This window comes from Ochotona princeps, chromosome 9 (assembly GCF_030435755.1).
Source record: "Ochotona princeps isolate mOchPri1 chromosome 9, mOchPri1.hap1, whole genome shotgun sequence".
Classification (NCBI taxonomy): Eukaryota; Metazoa; Chordata; class Mammalia; order Lagomorpha; family Ochotonidae; genus Ochotona; species Ochotona princeps.
Window position 1 is genome coordinate 32,577,482 of NC_080840.1, and position 21,239 is coordinate 32,598,720.

The following is a 21,239-nucleotide window of genomic DNA, read 5'->3' on the forward strand; positions in this document are numbered from 1 at the left end:
TATTAATCCAAAGACAGCAAAAATGACTGTATTAATATCAGAGTAGACGTAAAACATAAAATTATCCAAGATAAACATGGACAACAATGATAAAACGATTCATTGACCAGCACAATACCACAATCCTGAATTTGCAAGCATATTTCAACAGAGCCTCCCAACACATGAAAAAAAAGACTGACATAACAAAATGTGACAATATGGCTGAAAACTAAAAAAATGCCTTAATTTTTAAAATGTATCAATTTGACTCCCAGAAAATCAAAAATCTTTGTTCTGTGAAAGACATTGTTAAAAAAATGAAGGAAGCAAGGAAAAACATTTTTACAAATCCAACAGAAGACCTGTTTGGAGTATAATAAGAATCCCCAAACTCAACAGTAAGATTAGAACAATGCCATTTTCCACATTGGGAGAATGATGTGAACAGGTGCTCCCCCTAAAAATTATATGGAGATGGCAAATGGGAACGTGGAAAGTTCAACACCATTAGGAAAATACAAATTAAAGCCATAGTAAGAATCCACTTTGCATAGCTAATAAAATGGATTGAAAAGATAAAAACTGAAAAAAAAATGTGAGGATGGAAAGCAACAACATCTCTTACGCATACCTAATTATCAGCAAAACAAAATCCTGCAGGCAGCCTGGAAATGTTTGGTGGCTTCAAATAAAGTTCAACATACACTTGCTATATGACTCAGAAATTCTGTTGTAAGACACTGACCACAGGGAAAGAAAGTATAGGTTCACTCATACACACCTACACAAAACCACCCTGCACACAAATGTTTATAGCAGCTATGGTCATAATTATAAGCTCTGGCAACAATCAGAAGGCCCTTGAACAGGTGAGGAGATAAACAAACTTGGGTGTTATCAACAAAAGCCATTGAAGGGAGAAGGGTGATTTTTGGGAATTAAATTGAGGAATGCTAGATTAAGAAGAAAAATGGGCTTGGGGGATTGTGTTCATCAATAGATGAGCTGAACTTCTTTATGGATTTATAAGACAAAGCTAGAAAAAGCTTCTAGACCAACAACTTCTGCGCAAATAGACCCCTTGGGAGAGCTCATCCTACTCAGGGGCAGCCCTCTGCACAGCCCGGACAGGGAGGACGTCTTGCTCTCACCTGCACTGCCAGCCTCGCGCCTCCCTGCGCTGTCCTTGCCGCCTTCCTCATCCGAGTGTTCTACTTCCTGGATGACCATCCTTTTCCCTTTGGTTTGGGGCTTAAGCGCAGGTGCAGAATTTTTCAGATCTCTTTCAACCTCTGACAAAGTTTTCTGCAATATAATCATCCCATTAAGGAAAATACGTTCCTTTAAGTAAGAAATAATCACTTTAAAATGAATAAAGATAACTATAATAAGGCTTCTTCCGGAATCTTTCTTTTCAAAACAACTTCACTGATTTCTCTATTATAATCATATGTGTCCACTATGAAAAAATTAAAATAAAATTAAATTAAATCACTTAAAATTCTGCCACTCAGCTAATACTATCAACATTCTGAACATCATTTTCCCAGATGTGTTTTATTGGTATACACGGCAGTCATTATATACAGATGTAATTGTGCTGCACATGCTGCTTAATGGTGAAAGCTCTTCAATATTATATGGCATATAGATATGTACATGTTTCATTTCAAATTAATGAGACAATTTCATATATTTCATATATATAATTTCAAAAGCATATTCCTTCCTGTATTCATTCTTCTTCTTTTTCTTCTAATATTCCCCATGACAATCATTCCATTTACCTCATACTATCACAAGTTTAATTCTCTACTAAATAAAGAATTCAACAAGTAGTAGGTAGAAAAACCACTGTTCCTCCAGGGTACAGACAAGGACTGTAATTCACAACAGGTAAGAGATACAGAATCAACCCAGAAGTCCATCAATGGATGACTGAATAAACAAACTGTGGTACATAAATACTATAGAACACAGCCAGAAAAAAAAAGAGTAAAATCCTGTCCTTTGCAACAAAATGGATGAAACTACAAATCATTATGCTTAGTGAAATAAGCCAGTCCAAAAAGACAATTCTCATATATTTTCTCTAATTTATGATAACTAATATACAGACTACAAAAGGAAAATGTGATTTACCTACATTCTTCAACAGTGTCTTTCACAGAGAGAGATTTTAAATTTGGTGAAGCACAACTTGTCAACTCCAATGGACTGTACTTTTTCATATCCTATGCAGGAAATCCAGGTCACAGGATTTTTTTTTAAAAGATGTATTTATTTTTATTGCAAAAAGGAGAGACAGAACGATCTTCAGTCTACTGGTTCACTTTCCAGATGGAGGCCACAGGATTTTATGCTATGTTTTCTTCTGTTTTGTTTCAGATTTTACATTAAAATATATGACTCCATTTTGAGTTAATCTTTGCATATAGTTAAGATAAAAATATATGTGGAGAAGGCCTAAAAGTTAATATATAAACAAAATGAAATTGTGTTGGGTAGTAAAATCAAAGGTGATTTTTTTCTTCTTTTAGGACCTTGTAACAGGGGCCCATGTCCTGTCACAGTGGGTTAAGCCACCGCTTAGTAAAGCCACATGTCATATGAGAGTTTGGGTCAAGTCTCTACTATCTTAGTTTCCATCCACTTTCCTGCTAAAGTGCATGGGAAGCAGTGATGACAGCTGGAGTGCTTCACTTCCTGCCACTCACGTGAAAGACGAGAATGGAGCTTCAGGCTCCAGGCTTCAGTCTGGCCCAACCTCAACTGGGATAGCCACTTGGGGGAGGAAACCAGTGTTACTCTAACCTCTTAATAAACAGAATTATGGAAATAAAATACTCTGGGGGAAAGATGTGCTCCAAAGCCAGTCTCTAAGCTTAATCCGCTGAAATGTTGGCTCAGCAAATGCTGCTGCTGCTCTGGTGATGTCAGCTGCCACCCAGAGAGAAGGCCATGAGTAATGCAACAGGTGCATGGGGAAGGCAGGTCTCCCACTATTTATCAAAATTCCTTGCTCACATCTGTTTTTGAGGGTGTTTGTTTTGAATACAGCCTTGCGCAGCAGAAATTGCACTTCCCTTTAAGGCTATATGCTCGTCATACAGTAAAGATGGTTTCCTGTGGAGTACAGGTGCGGTGGATTTCCTTATAGCCCATCATAAAAAGGTGGAAGTTGCCCCACTTCCAATTCCTCAGCTGTCCCTCAGACCCAGTGAGCATGCCATCACCCAGTGTGCCAGCTCACAGGGGCTTAGAGATGAGAAGCCCTGCAAGGACATGAAGTGCACAGCCTGGTGCTCCCCCAAGAAAGTCTTGTGTGTCTGCTTGGGGGGGGGGGCAGCCTGCAACCCGTGCCAAGCCGACTTGTTCACTTCCCAATGGGGGACCCTGTCAGGCTCTCCATAGTTCTTAACACCTAGCTCCTCAGGCGTGGCTCTGCTAGTCCTTTCCAGTGCATACCTGTGCACTCTGATCTACAAGGAAGCACATCCACCCAGGACACTACACTGACCACGCTGGCAGCAGACAGCAATTCAGCCAGGGCCACAGAGCCATCCATGCTGCTGAATGAACTGTGATGGGCTCAGAGGAAAGCTTTATCTACAAGGCTACCAGTAAAATGAACTATCTGTCCTTCGGAGGGAGGTTTCTTGTTCTGGACAATTTTTAAGGGCCTGCTTTTTTCCACTTCAAATAGATAATGCACATTTTGGGGAAACATCTGGGATTTTACATACTGTGAACTAATCCTCAACATAACTGATTCAGCAAGAGCAAAAACATTTTGGGACTGGCCTGGGGGTGCAGCAGGTCAAGCCACCAAAGGCAATGCTGGCATCCCATATTAGAAAGCTGGTTTGAGTACCAGTTGCTCCTCTTCCAATCCAGCTCCCTGCTGATGAGCCAGAGAGAGCAGAGAAAGAGGGCCAAGTACTTGGGTATCCATTCCCACTGGAGACCTGCATGAAGTTCCTGGCTCCTGGCTCCAGCCTGATCCCATGCCAGCCATTGCAACTATTAAAGGAGTGAACCAGGAGATAGAAGATCTCTCTGTCTCCATCTCTCCTTTATATCCCTCTGCCTTTCAAATACATAAACAAATAATTTTATTTTAAAAATTGATATGACTTTAGCCTAAATATAAAATAGCCAACTATAGCATGAAGTGAAGAGTCACTGTCTGTACTTACCTTGGCCAAATCATTGTCAGGCTCAACTTCCAATACTTTTCTCAAGTCATCTATGGCTTCCTGGAGCTTGTTTTGATGTTTGTAGGTAGTGGCACGGCGTAGGAGAGCTGAAAATTTATCAAAGTGAACATTATACGTTGTAATACATAGCATTATGGCTGTCACATATTTTACATAGAGAGAATATAAGTGATATAGACTATTAGGCACCCAATTTCTTACTGCAGCACACACAGAAAATGACACTAAAATAGAAGAGGCTGCCTCAGCTAACTGTCCCTTCTTTTTTTTTTTATTGCAAAGTCAGATATATATAGAGGAGGAGAGACAGAGAGGAAGATCTTCCGTCTGATGATTCACTTCCAAAGTGACCACAATGGCCAGTGCTAAGCTGATCCAAAGCCAGGAGCCAGGAGCTCTTCCAGGTCTCCCACGCAGGTGCAGGGCAAAGACTTTGGGCCGTCCTTGACTGCTTCCCCAGGTCACAAGCAGGGAGCTGGATGGGAAGTGGGGCTGCAGGAATTAGAACCGGCGCCCATATGGGATCCTGGCACATTCAAGGCGAGAACTTAAGCCACTAGCCCACCGCGCCGGGCCCCTAGCTGTCCCTTCTAACAAGCTGGCCCTCCAGCAGCCCTGGGCTGTGCCCCCTCCCAGAAGGCCTGCGAGTTTCTCAGCTTAACACATCACAGACCCCATTGCACTGCGGTATCCAGAAGACAGTCACTGAACTAGAACACCTTACTTCTTCCTCTGTTCAAATTTATATGAAAGGCAGATTTTTTTTTTTACTAAGAGAGAAGGAGGAGGGTTTTCCATCCACTGGTGTACTCTCCAGTGGAAAGTAGTAGAGGACGGACCAAAACCTTGGGACCCTGCACCTTTGTGGGAGACCCGGAAGAAGCTCCTGGCTCCTAGCTTTGGATCTGCTCAGCAACGGCCATTATGGCTGCTTGGGGAATGAACCAGCAGATGGAAGATCTTTCCCTCTGTGCCTCCTTCTCTCTGTAAATCTGCCTTTCGAATAAAGTAAATTTAAAAAGACTGAATGACTTAAGTTCTCATTACTTCAAAATACATCTGAAGTTATATCTGTGGCACATAGATGACAATGTCAACAAAGAAGCTATGAAAACATCCTAGGGTTCTAGAGTGGACTTGTTATTTTAATATATTAGTAAAAATCAGAAACATCAGAAAACCTATATTAAACTATCCTTCAGGGGTTTTTTGTATTAAAAAAAAATACAAATGAGAGAATGAACTATTTCTCTTTGAAAATATGTTTGTAGATTTTACTTAATTGGAGGAGCGGGTTGCTAGGTATCCCAGTACAAATACTTAGCAGCTGAAACTCTTAAGTTAGGGGTAAAATCAAAAGTAACTTTATGAAGGTGGTGATTCACATCTGGGAGCTCACGTTTCTCCGAGACATCGTGCAAGTCAGGCAGATGGTCTTTGATGGAGCCTGTTGGATGTGAGAAAACATTCTGCGATCGTCTTACCCTTTACATTTCCGGGCTCCAACTCCAGGACCCTCTCACAATCCTGGAAAGCACTTGTCCAGTTCTGCAGCTTGATCCCTGCTTGTGCCCGGTTGTTATAGGCAGCCACGGTGGGAAGCGCTGATATGCTCCTGTTAGAGCAATGTGGGTTGGTGATGAATACAGAATACAGAGGAATTCAGCAGAAGTTGTCAATGGAACAATATCACCTGTGGATGGGATGAACTGGGACCTCTAAAAAATTGCTGTGTTAAAGTGCTAACCCCTCACTCTATCAGACAACAGGTGTCTCGGGAGGTGGGAGGTTCCCAAGGAGGTTAATGGGGTAAAACTAGGTCATCCTCCACTGCTTTCCCAGGCCACAAATAGGGAGCTGGATGGGAAGTGGAGCAGTTGAGACAAGAACTGGTGTCCATGTGAGATCCTGGCGATGGAAGGGGGAGGATTGGCCATTGAGCCATTGTACTAGCCACTGGGTAAAACTAGGTTATGTGAATAGGAACAGAACTGATACAACCAGAGTTATTGTTAACAGAGGATTCAAGGCAGGGGTGTGGGAAGGTACCATGGCATAGCAAGCTGAACCTCTACCTGTGGCACCAATATCCCATATGGGCACCAATTTGTGTCCCAGAATTCTATTTCCAATCCAGCTGCCTGCTAATGGCCTGTGAAAGCAGCAAAGGAAGGTCCAAGTGCTTGGGCACCTGCGCCCATGTGGGAGACCTGAAAGAAGCATCAGACTGGCCCAGCTCCAGCTGTTGGGGCCACTCAGGGAGTGAAGATGTCAAGATGTCGCTGTCTGCCTCTCCTCTCTGTGTAATTTTGCCTTTCAAATAAAAAATCTGGTAGATTTCTTTTTTTAAGAGGATTTGAGGGCACAGATCTGAACAGAACGTGTGAAGAAGGCACAGGGAGACAAGGCCAGAGACCAACCAAGCAAAGAAGTTGTAGAAAAAAGCAAAAAAAACCACCTTACCAGCATGATGCTATCCTACTTGCAGCTTCCACTGCTAGCAGAAAGTAACTTTCCCCTATGTAAGCCACTCGGCTCCTGGTGCTTGGTGTGGTTGCCCTAGAAAACCAACCCAGCTGCACCATCAGAGGCAGCCGCATTCAGCTCCACAACAAATTCAACATTTCTATGCAACCCTAAATGTCTGGTTACTATGCCTAAAGTGGGCTTCAGTGGGGACATGGAAAATATAAAGATGCCCAGATCTACTGAAAAAAGCATTTCACTAATACAAGATATTAAACACATTTTCTGATCTCTTGGGAACAATTTCTTAGCACATAAGAAGTCAGTCAATCACAACCAGTGTCCTTTATGCGGCTGTTACGTGCTGCCACAAGTTAATCTGAGGAAACGATCAAAATAATCTAGTTGACACAACTTGACTGAAAACAGAGAACACTCAACAGGACGAGGAATAAAAACGGTAAGGCAGCAAATTTTGCTAGATGAAGATTACAAAAGCAACATAATTAATGAAAAATGAGAGTCTAAAATCTGACTGGGGACTGGCATTGTGACACAGCACAAGTTAAGCTGCTGCATACAGTGCAGACATTGTGTCCTGGTAGCCCTACTTCTGATCCAGTTCCCTGCTAATGCACCTGAGAAAGCCATGCAAAGTGCTCCAAATATTTGGGTCCTTGTTACACATGTAGGAAACCTGAATGGAGTTCCAGCTCCTAGCTTCTATCTTCCCCAGTCCCAGCCACTGTGACCAGTTGGGACGTGAACCAGAAGTCTCTAACAACACATCTCTCCGTATCTCGGCCTTCCAAATACATAAATCTTTTATTACAAACATGATATTTATATATACTCTTATTATCTATCTGCTGTTACTTTAAAAGTTGATTTGGAATGCTGTGGAATAATGAGAACCTACAGGGTATTAGTACCTTGAGTTTACCTAAACCTAGAAGAGGAATAGATGATATAAGTGGGAAAGTCACTAAAAGGGTTGACTTACCAAATTGAAGATGAATATAAAGCAATGACATGGTTTAGTAACAATACTAGATATGGCAGGAATGTGTAAGAGTCAACAGTAAGAGGACTTAACACCGAGTAATTCCCACAGACCAAGTGCTAAGTAGCTCACAATCAGTTCATCTAAATCTCACCAGAGTCCATGGAGGGGATATTAGTGTTCTTCTAAGTTTATTGCAGAGAAAATCGAGGTGACAGACAGGCCAGGCAATGAAAGGCAGGCATTTGGCACAATGGCACCACCCAGGATGCTCACCCGTCATATCTGAGTGCCTGGGTTTGAGTCCTGGCTCCACTTCCACTCCTAGCTTCCTGTTAATACACACCCTGGGAGGAGTAGGAGATACAAATGACTTCCCAAGCTCCGGGCATCAGCCTGGCCCAGCTCTGAATCTGCTGTGGGCATCTGAGGAGTCTCTGTTCCTCTGCCTTTCAATTACTAAAAAAATAAATAGAGGCAGGTGTTGTAGTGCAGAGGGCTAAGCCACTACTTGCAATGGCCACAGTCCATTTCGGAATGCCAGTCCAAGTCACATCACAGTTCCATCCATTTTGAAGATTTATTTATAAAAGCAGATTCTACAGAGTGAGAGAATGAGAGAGGTTTCCACCTCCTGTTTCACTCCCCAAATAGTCACAATGGCCAGAGCTGAACTGATCCAAAGTTGGGATCCAGGAGCTTCCTCCAAGTCTCTCACACGGGGGCAGGGGCCAAATGCCTTGGGCCATCCTTCACTGTTTTCCCAGTCCATAGGCAGAAATCTGCACAGGAAGTGGAGCAGCTGGGACACGAACTGGCAACCATATGGAATGCTGGCCTTCAAGTAGATAATTAGTTTGCTATGCCACTGTGCCAGCCCCCAACCCTTTTTCACTGTTGACCTGTCTTTCTGCTACTGCAATGGGAGGCAGCCAATGATGGCCCAAGCACTTGGGTTCTTGTCATCCATTTGGGAGACCTGAATGGAACTCAGAGCTCACAGTTTGGCCTGGCTCCGTCCTGGCTGCTATGGGTGTGTGAAGAGTTGATGGAAGATCTTTGTCTCTTTCTGTCTGTCTATCTCTCTCTCTTTCCCTCTGTGACATCACATTTTAAAAGCTACACAAACAAAAAATTTTTAAAGGAAAAAGCAGATCAAGCAACATGCCCACAGCCACAAATAACAAAGCACTGAGTCCAGCTCCAAAGGCAGTCTGCTCTCTCTAGGGAGTTCTCCCTCTCAGCATACTGTTCTGTCTCAGCCTCATCTCACTCCATCAAGAATCAGCCGAGGTCACAGAGTGGCCGTGCGAGCTTCCTGAACCATCACAGCAGCCGGCTACAATGCTTCCGCTACAGGATGCCTCAAAAGAAGATAAGATTTTCTTCTCCATACCCACCTTCCTGTAGCCCTTGAACATTTTTTTAACTGAATTAACTATGCAAAGATTGTAAAAAATATAATTAAAAATGAAAAACAAAGATTTTCTTCTCCCATAATGGACAGGAGAATTCCATTGGGGGAGACTGACAAAAAGAGAATGTTGGTGTCCAACAGCCTTAATTGTCAGCTGGGAGGCTGTGCTGAATGAAACACGCAGCAGAGCCTTGCTTTACCTTCCGGTTCACTCAGTCTGTGTTGCAGAGCCTACAATCCAGTTAGCATCAAACTCTACAAATTTCAAGTGCCTCTCCCAAGTGTTACAAAATAGAGGTAAGACTGCTCTAAGTGCTTGTGAATTGTGGGATTGGAGTGGAGCGGGGCGGCAGCGGGCGGGGGGTGGGGTGGAGAGTCAGCTTGTTCTAAAAAGTCAGGGAAGACTTCCTCAAAGAGGTGATGCATGGGTGAAGATCTAAAGGGAAAGTTGGAAGTAAGCAGATAACACAGTCAGAGCCTTGTGCAAAGGCCCTGTGCTGAGAGAGGGCATCCCAAGAAACCAGATTAGATTCAGGAGTGTAGAACCCGAGCTTTTAACCTGTGTGCTAGGTGGCCATGCTGTTCCAGTTTGTCTAGCAAAGTTACATCTTTTGTTACAAATTAGGGTGGTGGGGAACTTGGAAGTTTGTGAAAGTTGTTGGGAAAATGAGCCGAACACACATGCACTGGTGATACCTCACCTGTGCAGGACCCTCCTTGCTGCTGGCCTGCTTGGCTTCTTTACAGTTTCCGCAGTTCAAACCTCATCATCTTGTAAAACCCAAGCGCATTCAATGCACAGCAAACACCTGCTCACCTGGTGTAATACATTACTGCCTCTTCAAAATCGCCTGAGTTAAAAGCTTCATTTCCTTTTTCCTTTTCACGTGCAGCGAGGAGACACTTTTCCTTCTCAGTTAGACCTGAAAATATATATTACAGACTTAGACATAAGTAAGTAGGTTTACATTAATAAGAGTTACTAAATTTAAGTCTTATACTTGTTACATATGAAAAAAACAATTTAAAAAGATTTAAATCCGGGCCTGGTGCAGTAGTCTAGTGGCTAAAGTCCTCGCCTTGCATGCACCAGGATCCCACTCAGGTGCTAGTTCATGTCCCAGCTGCTCCGCTTCCTACCCAACTCCCTGCTTGTGACCTGCGAAAGCAGTTGAGGACGGCCCAATGCTTTGGGATCCTGCACCTGTGTAGGAGACCCAGAACAGGCTCCTGACACCTGGCTTCAGACCATCTCAGCTCTGACTATTACAGCTTCTTGGGGAATGAACCAGCAGATAGAAGATCCTTTTCTCTGTCTCTACTTCTCACCGTAAAATCTGACTTTCCAATAAAAACATCCTTAAAAAAATTAAACCCAAGAGTATATATCATGACAAAAGTAGAAAATCATAAAATAAAGAAGGTAAAGTTTCCTACATTGAAGGATATGTTTCTTTGGTTAGTTGCTCACAACTTTGAGGATTTATAATTTGTTGTGGTTGGTTCTGTTTTATTTGAAAGATCCTCTATGAATTTGAAATAAATATGAAACTCTCTTCCTTTGGGGACAAAAAAAATGGGGAATTTGGAGGAAAAGGAATATTGGAAGAAAAAGGAATGAAAACAAATGAAACACAAATAGATAACACAGGCTTATTTTTTTTAAAATGTAAACTTATAAGTGGGTTTATATTTGGAAGTCATTAAATTTAAGTATTTTAAATACTGCATTAAACTAGGCAGCTAAAAAGAAATGAGTTTGTTAGGGGTAGTCAACTCAAGGAGAAAATTCTAGAAAAATCCACAAGACTTCTAATGGGAACCTGTAGCACTTCAAGAGAATGTCTTCTGGGTTGACAGTTCTTGTTCTAACTCAAAACATGTAAAGACTACATTACCTCTGTTTCCCCCAGTTACCTGTTGTGTCTATTCTTGTCTCGATTTGAGACAAATGTAATTTGTTGTCAACAACAGTCTGTTCTTTGTAATTGTCATCAACTTTTGCACATTCCTTTTCCACGTCAAATCTTAAAGAAAGAACAACAAAAAGTGGGGAGAAGTATAATACAAAAGAGGATTGAAAACTTCCTACTAACAGTTTCACATTTCTATCACAGCTGGGATACCCCTTATCTGAAATGGCTCGCACCAGAGAGTTTCAGATTGTTCCAGATTTTATAATATCCATCTATACATAGAACTGAGTCTAAACATGAAATTTGTTGTTTCCTAATCTAATCATACAGCCTAAGGGAAGTTGCATACCAAAGTTGTAGGGTGTGGAATATTCCATTTGCAGTATCACGCCCATGCTTAAAAAATTTAGATTTTTCAGAAAAGGGATGTTCCACATGTACTATGCCTTGGGACACATTTTTCAGAAACACACAGATTTTTTTTTTCAATTTATCTGCCTTCCTTCTTAAGAAAACATGCAATCTGGGTCCAGAACGGAGTACATGGGGTTAAGCCACCAACTGCGACATCTCATCTGAGCACCACCCACCCCCCTGCTAATCTGCTTGGGCAAACAGTGAATGATGGTCCTGCTTAAGGGGCCCTGCCATCCAGTTGGGAGATCTGGATGGAGTTCCTGGCTCCTGGCTTTAATGTGGCTCAGCTCTGGCCAACAAGGCCATTAGGAAAGTGACCCAATGTATGCAAGATCTCACTCTTTTTTTCTCCATTACTCATTCACCCTACATGTCTCTCTGTAGCTTGGCTTTTCAAATTTGAAAAGTCACTGTCATCACAAATATATATATATATGAAATCTAGTGAGGACTAAGATATTGATCAGCTCTACCCTGTTCCAAGTTTTGTAATTAAAATGATGACTAATTTCTTCAATTTAAAAATTGTGGGGCCCAGTGGTGTGGTCTAATGGCTAAAGTCCTCACCTTGAATGTGCCAGGATCCCATACAGATGCCGGTTCTAATCCCTGCAGCCCCGCTTCCCATCCAGCTCCCTGCTTGTGACCTGGGAAGGCAGTCGAGGACGGCCCAAAAAACGCTTGGGACCCTGCACCCACGTGGGAGACCTGGAAGAGGTTCCAGGTTCCCGGCTTTGGATCAGCGCAGTACCAGCCGTTGCGGCTAACTTGGGGAATGAATCATCGGATGGAAAATCTTCCTCTCTGTCTCTCCTCCTCTCTGTATATCTGACTTTGTAATAAAATAAATAAATCTTTAAAAGAGAAAAAAAATTGTGTACTCTTTTATAATAGATGAATGAGTATTTCATTAGTTATTTATATTACCAAAAGAATGTAGCTTATTTCATGAAGAAACAAGGTCAATGACTTAGACAAGATACTCAGCACTCAATCTGGTATAAATATGTTCAGGTTTATATTATTATTAAAGAAGTTATGAATATTTTATGAGACAGAATTTTTCAGTGGCAAATTTTATACAAAGAAATATAAAACATACTTATCCCACTCTGCATAATCCCTTGGGATTTTCTTTTTAGTTGGTTTACTTTTAGAAGATTTTTCCTGTAAGAATAAAGCCATTTATTTAATTGAAGATTCAGTGTTTTTTCTTTAAATGCAGTGCACTGGATTAAATGGAATGGATTAAATAAAAAGGTATCTTTGCAGTGTAACAACTTCAATATTACAACAAGCCTAATAGATAGCAGGTAAGAGAAAGAATTTAAAATGTATAGTTAATTATATATAGGAATAATCTATAGGCTTTTACACTTCTACATTAAATGTAAAAACTCACAGGTGTGAAACATGATTGCTTATTTTATTATTATAAGAAAAACAAGTCCCCAACTGTAGGCAACTGCTTAACTTGCCTTATATCTAGGCAAGTGTTACACTGCTGGGAGAAAAGCAGCTATTAGCTAGCAGGCATTCTGAGCCTAATGCTAAATTTGTGTTAAACTATATCAGTATGCCAGCAAAGTTTCCTATCCTTTTTTTTTTTTTAAGATATGTGGAAAGGCAGGGAAAGACAGGCCAGAACACACCACCCCATATGTCAGGTGAGGGTGCTGCAGTTTTCCCGGGAAGGGGGATTTGAGTATATACTGGAGTAGGAGCAACTGAGGGCATATTTGACAGGGGAGGAACGACTGGGAGCTTCCACGGACCTGGCCACTGCACTCACAGGTGGGTAAGGGAGCTGAGACAGAGTGGCTTAGAGGAGGGGAACCAGAGGATGCAGGGAGCGGGGTGCTGAAGCCGCTCTGGGATTGATAGAGGCCGTCACAAGATGGCGGTTGGCCCAGGGCCAGGAGGAAGAGCTGGTCTTGCCAGCAGGTAAACAGGAAGTCACAGGGATAGGCTAATGCCCTCGCTGTGATTACTGGCCTATCACGCAGCGACAAGTGGACCCACGGGGAGAAGTGATTGGTGGAGAACTATATAAAAGTAGCCGGTAAAAGCTAGGCGCGGACAACAGGATATGACGAAGGACGGGCGGACAAAAGCAACAGACGGATTACGGCGGACGGAGAAAAACGGGGAGGAGGGAGAAGAACGGGTGGGAGGAAGGGTGCCGGAGAGAAAGTAGAAAAGAGGGTTGCAGACAGAAGCAGTAAACAAGAACGGAGAAATGCAGCAGAAAGTACGGGAGGAAGGGTGCCGGAGAAAAGAAGCGGGGAGGAAAGCTTAGACCAACGGGGACAGGAGCAGCGGAGAGAAGGTTTTAAACGCAGCCACTTTTGGCAGCGAGAGGTCCGGTTCCGGCTTTTCCCAGACCCTCAAGAGTACTCAGTGTTGCAGTGTCGCTGCCGCTAGGTCAGGTCAAGGCACCCACCCACATGGGAGTCATGGGCTGGGCTAAATAACATCATCCATCACCCACTGGCCTACACAAAAGCTGAGGCTGAAGGACATGTGTGGCTGGGTTAGGCTACAGTATCTACTGATGAGCGTTAGAGCAGTGGGTAAGCCATGTCAAGCTGGGCCGTAGTACCCAGCAAAATGCAAGAGAAACCTGATCTGGGGGGCAGATTCTGTTAGGCATTTGTGAGCTCCTCTGTGGGGCTGTACTCACTGGTCTGTACAGAGAGCTGGAGGCAGTAACAGCCCAAACCTGAATGGACCACAGAACTCATCTAATACTCCCAGGAGCTGGGACCAGGAGGAGGCCAGACAAGGCCAGGTTGCAGTACCCACTGGCACATGCAAAACCTAGGGCTGAGGGCAGACCAGGCCAAGCAGGATAGCTGCTCCACTAGCACATGTTGAGATCCAGGGCTGAAAGCAGGTCTAGTAGGGGAACTTGGGACACTCACCTACTGGGCTGTAGTTCCCATTGGAAAGCATCAGAGTTGGGTTAGAGGTGGACCAGGCCAGGCAAGGTTGCAACACTCGCATCATTTGTATGGACTGGATCTGGAGCCAGGCTGGGCAAGACCAAGCCACAGCACCCTCTGGCATGCATGAAAGCCAGGACAGGGTGCAGGCCATGCCTGGTTAGGCTAGGCTGCAACACCTGCCAGCAAGAGCTGAGACTGCAGGTGGGCATGCTGGGTTGAAGCACCCACCAGCATGTAAGACCTGAGGCTGAAAATGGGCTTCGTAGGGGAATTCTGGGGACTCCCCTGCTGGGTTACAGCTCTCACTGGTGAGTGTAAGAACCAATTCTGTGGGCAGACCACATTGGACATTATCATGCATTCAGGCTGGGACTGGGGGCAGGTCAGACTAGGTTAGGTTCCAGCACGCTCTGGTACTCCTGAGAGTCAGAATGTTGGGCTGGGCTAGGCCACGGTACCTGCCAGGTCTCATGAGAGCTAGGTCTGGTGGTGGAGAGGTTGGGTTAGGCTGTAGCATCCATTGGTGAAAGCCAGAATGGGTGTGGGCCAGTCAGGCTAGGCTGCAGTACCATCAATGAGTGCCAGGACTGGTGGCTTGCCATGTCAGTCTGGGCAACAACACCCACAGGCACATGCCAGATCCATTGTTAGGGGGTGGGCCTAGTAGGGGAGCTTGGGGAACTCCCCTGCTAGGCTGGGATTGTGAGCAGGGGTAGTCAGTGCAATATGGAATGTAGGCAACCCAGGCAGCAACTTAACTTCTGTGCCCAACAACCAGCCCTCAACACCCAGCTTTTCTTGAAGTTAAAAGATATTCACAACATGGTGAGGAGCTTTCCACATACTTTCCACTTCCTATATTTGAATCCAAAACAAAATAATAGATATGTCCTCAAGGTCCAAGACTTAACAAGGCAAGTTTCTGTTTCAAAGTCCTTTTAAATTACACAGAAATGTCTCGCTGTGGGTGTGCCCTGGCACAGTTGGATGACATTGTCATGATTTATACATCTTAACCAGCAGTTCAAATGCTGATATAGTGAAAAAGACACAGCATTATTATTATTTTTTAAAATAGCACTGACTTCTGGACTCTGTGGAAGATCTCTGGAACCTTAAGGGTCTCCAGACCCATCACTTGAAAACCTGGTAATACTAGTCAACTTCACTGGACTATATACTTCTTGAGGGCAACGACCCAGTATTATTCACTGTTCACCTGTCAGAGCACTGACTTAGCACATGGGGGAAATCCATAAAGACAAATCCAGAGGTTTCCGATAGTGGTACTTCAATGTTGTTATGCAGCTCAAATGACCTGTACTCAGGTATTGCTATTCCTAATGGGGTCCAGGAAGATAACTAACAGAGATCAGAATGAAGGAGGATTATGAGTATTTTTAAATAAATTGGAGGGGATACACATTCTGTATAGTGATTAAGAGGCCACTTGGGATGATCACATCCCATCTCAGAGTGCTGGGATTGGAGTCCACGCTCCACTTCCAATTTTAGCTTCCTGCTAATCTGTAACATTGGGAGACAGCAAGGTAATGGTTCGGTTACTTGGCTCTTGCCACACACACAGGAAATCTGGATAAAGCTCCAGGGTGCTCACTTCAACAGCCTGGCTGTTGCAGGTATTTGGAGAATGAACCATTAGATATAAAATCCTCTTACTTTTTCCCTCTCCTTCCTTCAAATAAAAAAGAAAGAAAACCAAAGGGACTACTAGCGTGGTGGCTGAATTGGCTAATCCTCCCCCTCAAGTGCCAGGATCCAATATGGGCATTAATTTGTGTCCCAGCTGCTCCACTTCCCTCCAGCTCCATGCTTGTGGCCTGGGAAAGCAGTAGAGGACAGCTTAAGTCCTTGGGCCCCTGCATCCTCATGGCGGATCTGGAAGAAGCTTTTGGCTCTTGGCTTTGGATAGGCTCAGCTCTGGTTCTTGCAAGCATTTAGGGGGGTAAGCCAGCAGATGGAAGATATTTGCCTGTCTCCTCTCCTAAATAGACCTTTAGGGGAGGAGAGGGAGTGAAGGGGAGAGGAGAGAAGGGAAGGAGACCTTATATGCTTGTAAAAACCAATTGGAATATAAAGGATAGAACAACAACAGAAAAAAAGAGAAAAGGCAGCCAACCCAGGGTACACCTCTTCAAAGGAAAGCATTGTTTACTTTCACCTCCAAGTGCTGCACACAACTGACCAAAGAAGGTGATGGTGCCGCAAGGCCCACACAAAACATCCCCTGGCTGCTCCACTGGTTGGCTCCTCTGGTTAAAGTGAGACAATCTCATTGGTTGTTCTGAGCAAAGTGTGATAACCCCAGCCAACCGGCGCAACAGCCCTGTCCCATCTTCAGCCACAAGAGGCCTACCTTGCCCACCTGCAGACAGCTGCTTGAACCACGAACCGGGGGCAGATTACCTTCCATGGGTGCAGACTGTTCAGTCTCATGAAAGTGCATTCTATCTTCTTCTTTTTTAATTTCTGATACCCAACTCTGAGAAGAAAAGAGAAAAAAAGAAGATAAACACCTACTCTGAAGCAGGGATGAGGAAGTACTTGACATTGTGGCTTCCTGTTGAGTCCATTTTAGGTGGCAGTGTGTGCTTGCTGGAACACCCTTTCTACCTTTTCCAAGGCTGTAATGAATTCCCATGACATAAAATTGATCATCTTAACCACCTTTAAGCACATCCTCACTGTTAAGCATATCGATGCTTCTCTTCCCATTTTTATCTTGTGAGATCATATTCATGATCTCTTTCAGCAAGCTTCCCAATTGGGTTAAAAGTATTGGCACTGCATTGGGAGGAGATCTGATAGAGAGGCTTGGAGAACTCCTTTGTCAGGACACAGTCCCTGCAGGCGGGTGCAAGTACCAAACAGCAGCCCAGACCAGACCAGGTTACAGTACCCGCTGGCACACATAAGGGTCAGATCAGGATGTGGGCTAGGATGGGCCCGTTCATAACATCTATTGACAGATCTGAGAACCAGGATGGGTTGCAGGTTGAGCTAGCTCGGCTGCAACACCAGCCAGTTCACATTAGGGATGCTGAGGTAAGGCGAACCATGCCAGTCTGGGCAAAGAGGGTACCAGGTCTGTGAGCCCTGGGGGCAGGAGATCCAACAGAATCCAGGTCCTTGGGCCTAACAGAGCAGTGGGTCCAGATCCATAAGTCCTGGGGTCGGGGGTCCAGCGGCACCCAGGTTGCTTGGCCTGGGTCCTTAGGCTCACCTGCAAGAACGCATCTTCCCCAATATAAAAGACAGTGCAATGGATGGCAGGCCCTGATGCACATGGAAAACATGGCAGCCCACTGGAGCCTGCAGAATACATCTGGTACAATAGCAGAAGAAAGAGAATGGAACAAATCACCCAGCCAAACAATGACAATAAAAATCTGGGTGAATGGAGAATTAAGGTCGACTATGTCAGCCAATGGACATTGGGAGGGCTTCCTCATCCTTGGCATCTCAGAACTATCCAAACCACTTGGGCAGAACCCTCAGAGCATGCACCACATTGGGACCTTGGTTGATATTGAGTGGCAGTTCCTTGTCCCCGGGTATTGGGGTATTTGGGAGGCTGGATGTGGCTTCTCCCTTTATCTTCCCCCTCCCCACAGAAATAGGAAGAAATAGAAAATTCAGAAACAATTATTTTACCCACATTTCCCTGGCCCTCAGTCCTTCGCACCCTGATCAACTATGTAAAAATCAACAAAAGTAAAAGTAAAAAAGTTTTTAAATTTTTTAAAAAGGAAAAAATGTATTAGCACCGCCCCCACACATTAGCATACAGATTTTGAATCAATAATTTATTGTTGATCCTCTTCACTTCAGAAACATCTTGAGGCCAGGGCCCATGTCTTTATCTTACCTGTGAGATGCAGTATCTACGGTACAACAGGTTGGGCTATCATTGGTAATGCTAGCATCCCATGTCAGAGCATCCGACCCAGTCCTGCTCTGCTTCTGATCCAGTCCTTGCTAGTGCCCCTAGGAAAGCAGTAGGATATGGCCCAAGTACTTGTGTTCTTGCTACCCATGCGGGAGAAGCAGATGGAGGTCTGGGCTCCAGGCTATGGCCTGGCCAAGGCATGTCTACTGCAGCCATTTGGGGAGTAAAGCAGCAGATGGAAGAGCCCTTCCTTCCTTCCTTCCTTCCTTCCTTCCTTCTGTGCTTTCTTCCTGTCTCTCTCCATCCCTCCCTCCCTCCATCTCTTCCTATCCTGCTCTCTGTCACCTTACCTTTAAATCAGTCCATCTGTAAAAATCAATAACTGGCCTTGCTGATGGGATTGTCATCTCCCAGTAACTTGCCAAGATGATGTTCACAAAAGAAAAGAGGAAAGGCACCAGATGCATGTTCTCAGACCTTTTAGAAGGACAGTGTTGTCACTTTGGCCACATACATGCACATTCACAGCCACACAAAAGGTCATACCGCAGACGTGAAAGGAAGGTGTGCTATTCACATGCCCTAAGCATGTTACAGCATCAACTGCAAGTGCCTATGAAGTGCCAACATTACAAATGCTGGCATTGCTATAAACAGACAAATTCAGGGCAAAATTCTTACCAAGAGAATTAATGTGTATATTGAGCATATTAAAACACTCTAAGAGCAGAGATAGCCTCCTGCAACAGATGAAGGAAAGTGATCAGAAAAAACAAGAAAACAGAGATAAAGGGTTTGGGGTTCAATTGAGAGGCCAGTCTGTTCTACCCAGAGCAACCTATTTTGTCAAAATCCAGGGAAAAGGGCTGAAGCTGCTAGGATCAACTCACCATAAATGAGAGGGAAAACAGGTGTAAAAAATACATATAAGACAGGGCCCAGGGTGGTGGCTCAATGGCTAAATCCTCACCTTATAAGTGCCAGGATACCACATGGATGCTGGTTCATATTCTGGCCACTCTACTGCCAATCCAGCTCCCTTCTTGTGGCCTAGGAAAGCAGCAGAGAATGGCCCAACAACTTGGGACCCTGAACCCATGTGGGAGACCTGGATGAAGCTCCTGGCTCCTGGCTTTGGCTCAGCTCAGCTCTGGCTGTTGCAACCACATGAGGAGTGAACCAGTGGATTGAATATGTTTCTCTCTGTCTCTCCTTTTCTCCATAAATCTGATATACCTTTCCAATAAACAAATCTTAAGAAATAAAAGACCTCTGAACTATTAAAAATAATAAACTGAGTTGACACAACTAGCAGAGAAAATATTTAGTAAGGTTATCTTGGAAGTGCTATTATTTATTATTCAACAAATGATATTGAGAGATGAGTATACATCAGATGCCTTTATAAGCAACAAGCAATATCATCTTTCCTTTCTGTAAAAAGACAGGGAGGGGCCCGGCGGCGTGGCCTAGTGGCTAAAATCCTCACCTTGAAAGCCCCGGGATCCCATATGGGTGCCGGTTCTAATCCCGGCAGCTCCACTTCCCATCCAGCTCTCTGCTTGTGGCTTGGGAAAGCAGTCGAGGATGGCCCAAAGCTTTGGGACCCTGCACCCTCGTGGGAGATCCGGAGGAGGCTCCTGGTTCCCGGCATCAGATCGGCGCGCACTGACCCGTTGTGGCTCACTTGGGGAGTGAATCATCGGATGGAAGATCTTCCTTTTTATCTCTCCTCCTCTCTGTATATCCGGCTTTCCAATAATAATAAAATCTTTAAAAAAAAAAAAAAGACAGGGAGGATGTAAAGTAAGCAGAGAAAGCTAAAAGTCAAGAGAAAGAATGACAAAGTAAGAAGTGAGTCAGAGAGAATAAGGAAAGAGGGAGAAGGGACACAGGACTGAGAGACTGGAGACAGGGGAGGAGAAGGAAGTGGTTAAGAGAAAGGATACCCAGAGAGGAAGAAAGAGGACTTGGAAACCAAAACCAGCTTCTTGTGTCTTGAAAATAAGAACATAAACTCTGGACATAAAATGCAATTTTCTTTTATTCTTTTTCTTTCAGTTTGAAAAGCCTATTTTTAGAAAGAGAAGGATTTTAGAGAGAGAAGGAGAGAAAAAGAGATGTTCCTTCTTCTGGTTCACTCCCCAGATAGCTGCAACAGATGGAGCTTAACCGATCTGAATCTAGTAGTTTCTTCCAGATCTCCTATGTGGATGCAGCAGCCCAAGTACGTGCTTGGGCCATCTTCCACTGCTTTCCCATGTCATAAACAGGGAGCTGGATGAGAAGTGGAGCAATCAGAACACGAACCAACAACCATATGGGAATTCCATGCTGTAGGCAGAAGGTCAGCCTATTATGCCACCACACCACTTGTGGATTAGCTACTAGGTTATCAAACACAAGACAATAAAACGGTAACCTGAGAAAACAGGAAGATTTTTTAAAATAACATTCTGAATGAAAACACACAGACCTTAAAGTTGTTTCTAAAAGGTATTATTTTGGGGCCTGTGCTGTGACATAGCAGGTAGAGCTGTCACTTGCAGTGTTAACATCCCATACGTGCACTGGTGTGATTCCCAGCTGCTTCATTTCCCATCCAGCTCCCTGTTGAAGGCTTGGCAAAACAACAGATGATGGCCCAAATGCTTAGGCCCCTGCACCCATGTGGGAGACACAGAAGAAACTCCTGGCTCCTGGCTTTGGACCAGGCCAGCTCTGACCACTGTGGCCATGTTGGGGAGTGAACCAGTGGATGAAATAGCTCTGTCTCTGTTTCTCCCTCTCTCTTTGTAATTCTGCCTTTCAAATAAATAAAAAATTTTACATGCATTCAATCCCAGATATAGTATGCTGAAGAATAGAAGGTAAAACAGTACATTGCTTCTCCAGTCCATTTAAAAACAATTTTACTTCCACTGCTGGCACAGGGGACACCAGGACCCCAAGTCAGCAAT

At 44.1% G+C, this 21,239-nt stretch overlaps 1 protein-coding gene across 2 annotated transcripts in view; it reads right to left on the reverse strand.

The window, feature by feature from the left end:
• Positions 1-21,239, reverse strand: part of SPAG1 (sperm associated antigen 1) — an 88,915-nt gene that overhangs the window by 41,024 nt on the left and 26,652 nt on the right. For both annotated transcript variants that reach the window (XM_058668584.1, XM_058668582.1), the window contains exons 4-10: positions 16,747-16,872; positions 12,524-12,588; positions 11,006-11,115; positions 9,906-10,011; positions 5,687-5,817; positions 4,182-4,288; positions 1,134-1,287 (exon numbers count right to left, since the gene is read on the reverse strand). In XM_058668584.1, coding sequence (XP_058524567.1) covers positions 1,134-1,287; positions 4,182-4,288; positions 5,687-5,817; positions 9,906-10,011; positions 11,006-11,115; positions 12,524-12,588; positions 16,747-16,872 — 799 coding nt within the window. The remainder of the gene's footprint in view (positions 1-1,133; positions 1,288-4,181; positions 4,289-5,686; positions 5,818-9,905; positions 10,012-11,005; positions 11,116-12,523; positions 12,589-16,746; positions 16,873-21,239) is intronic.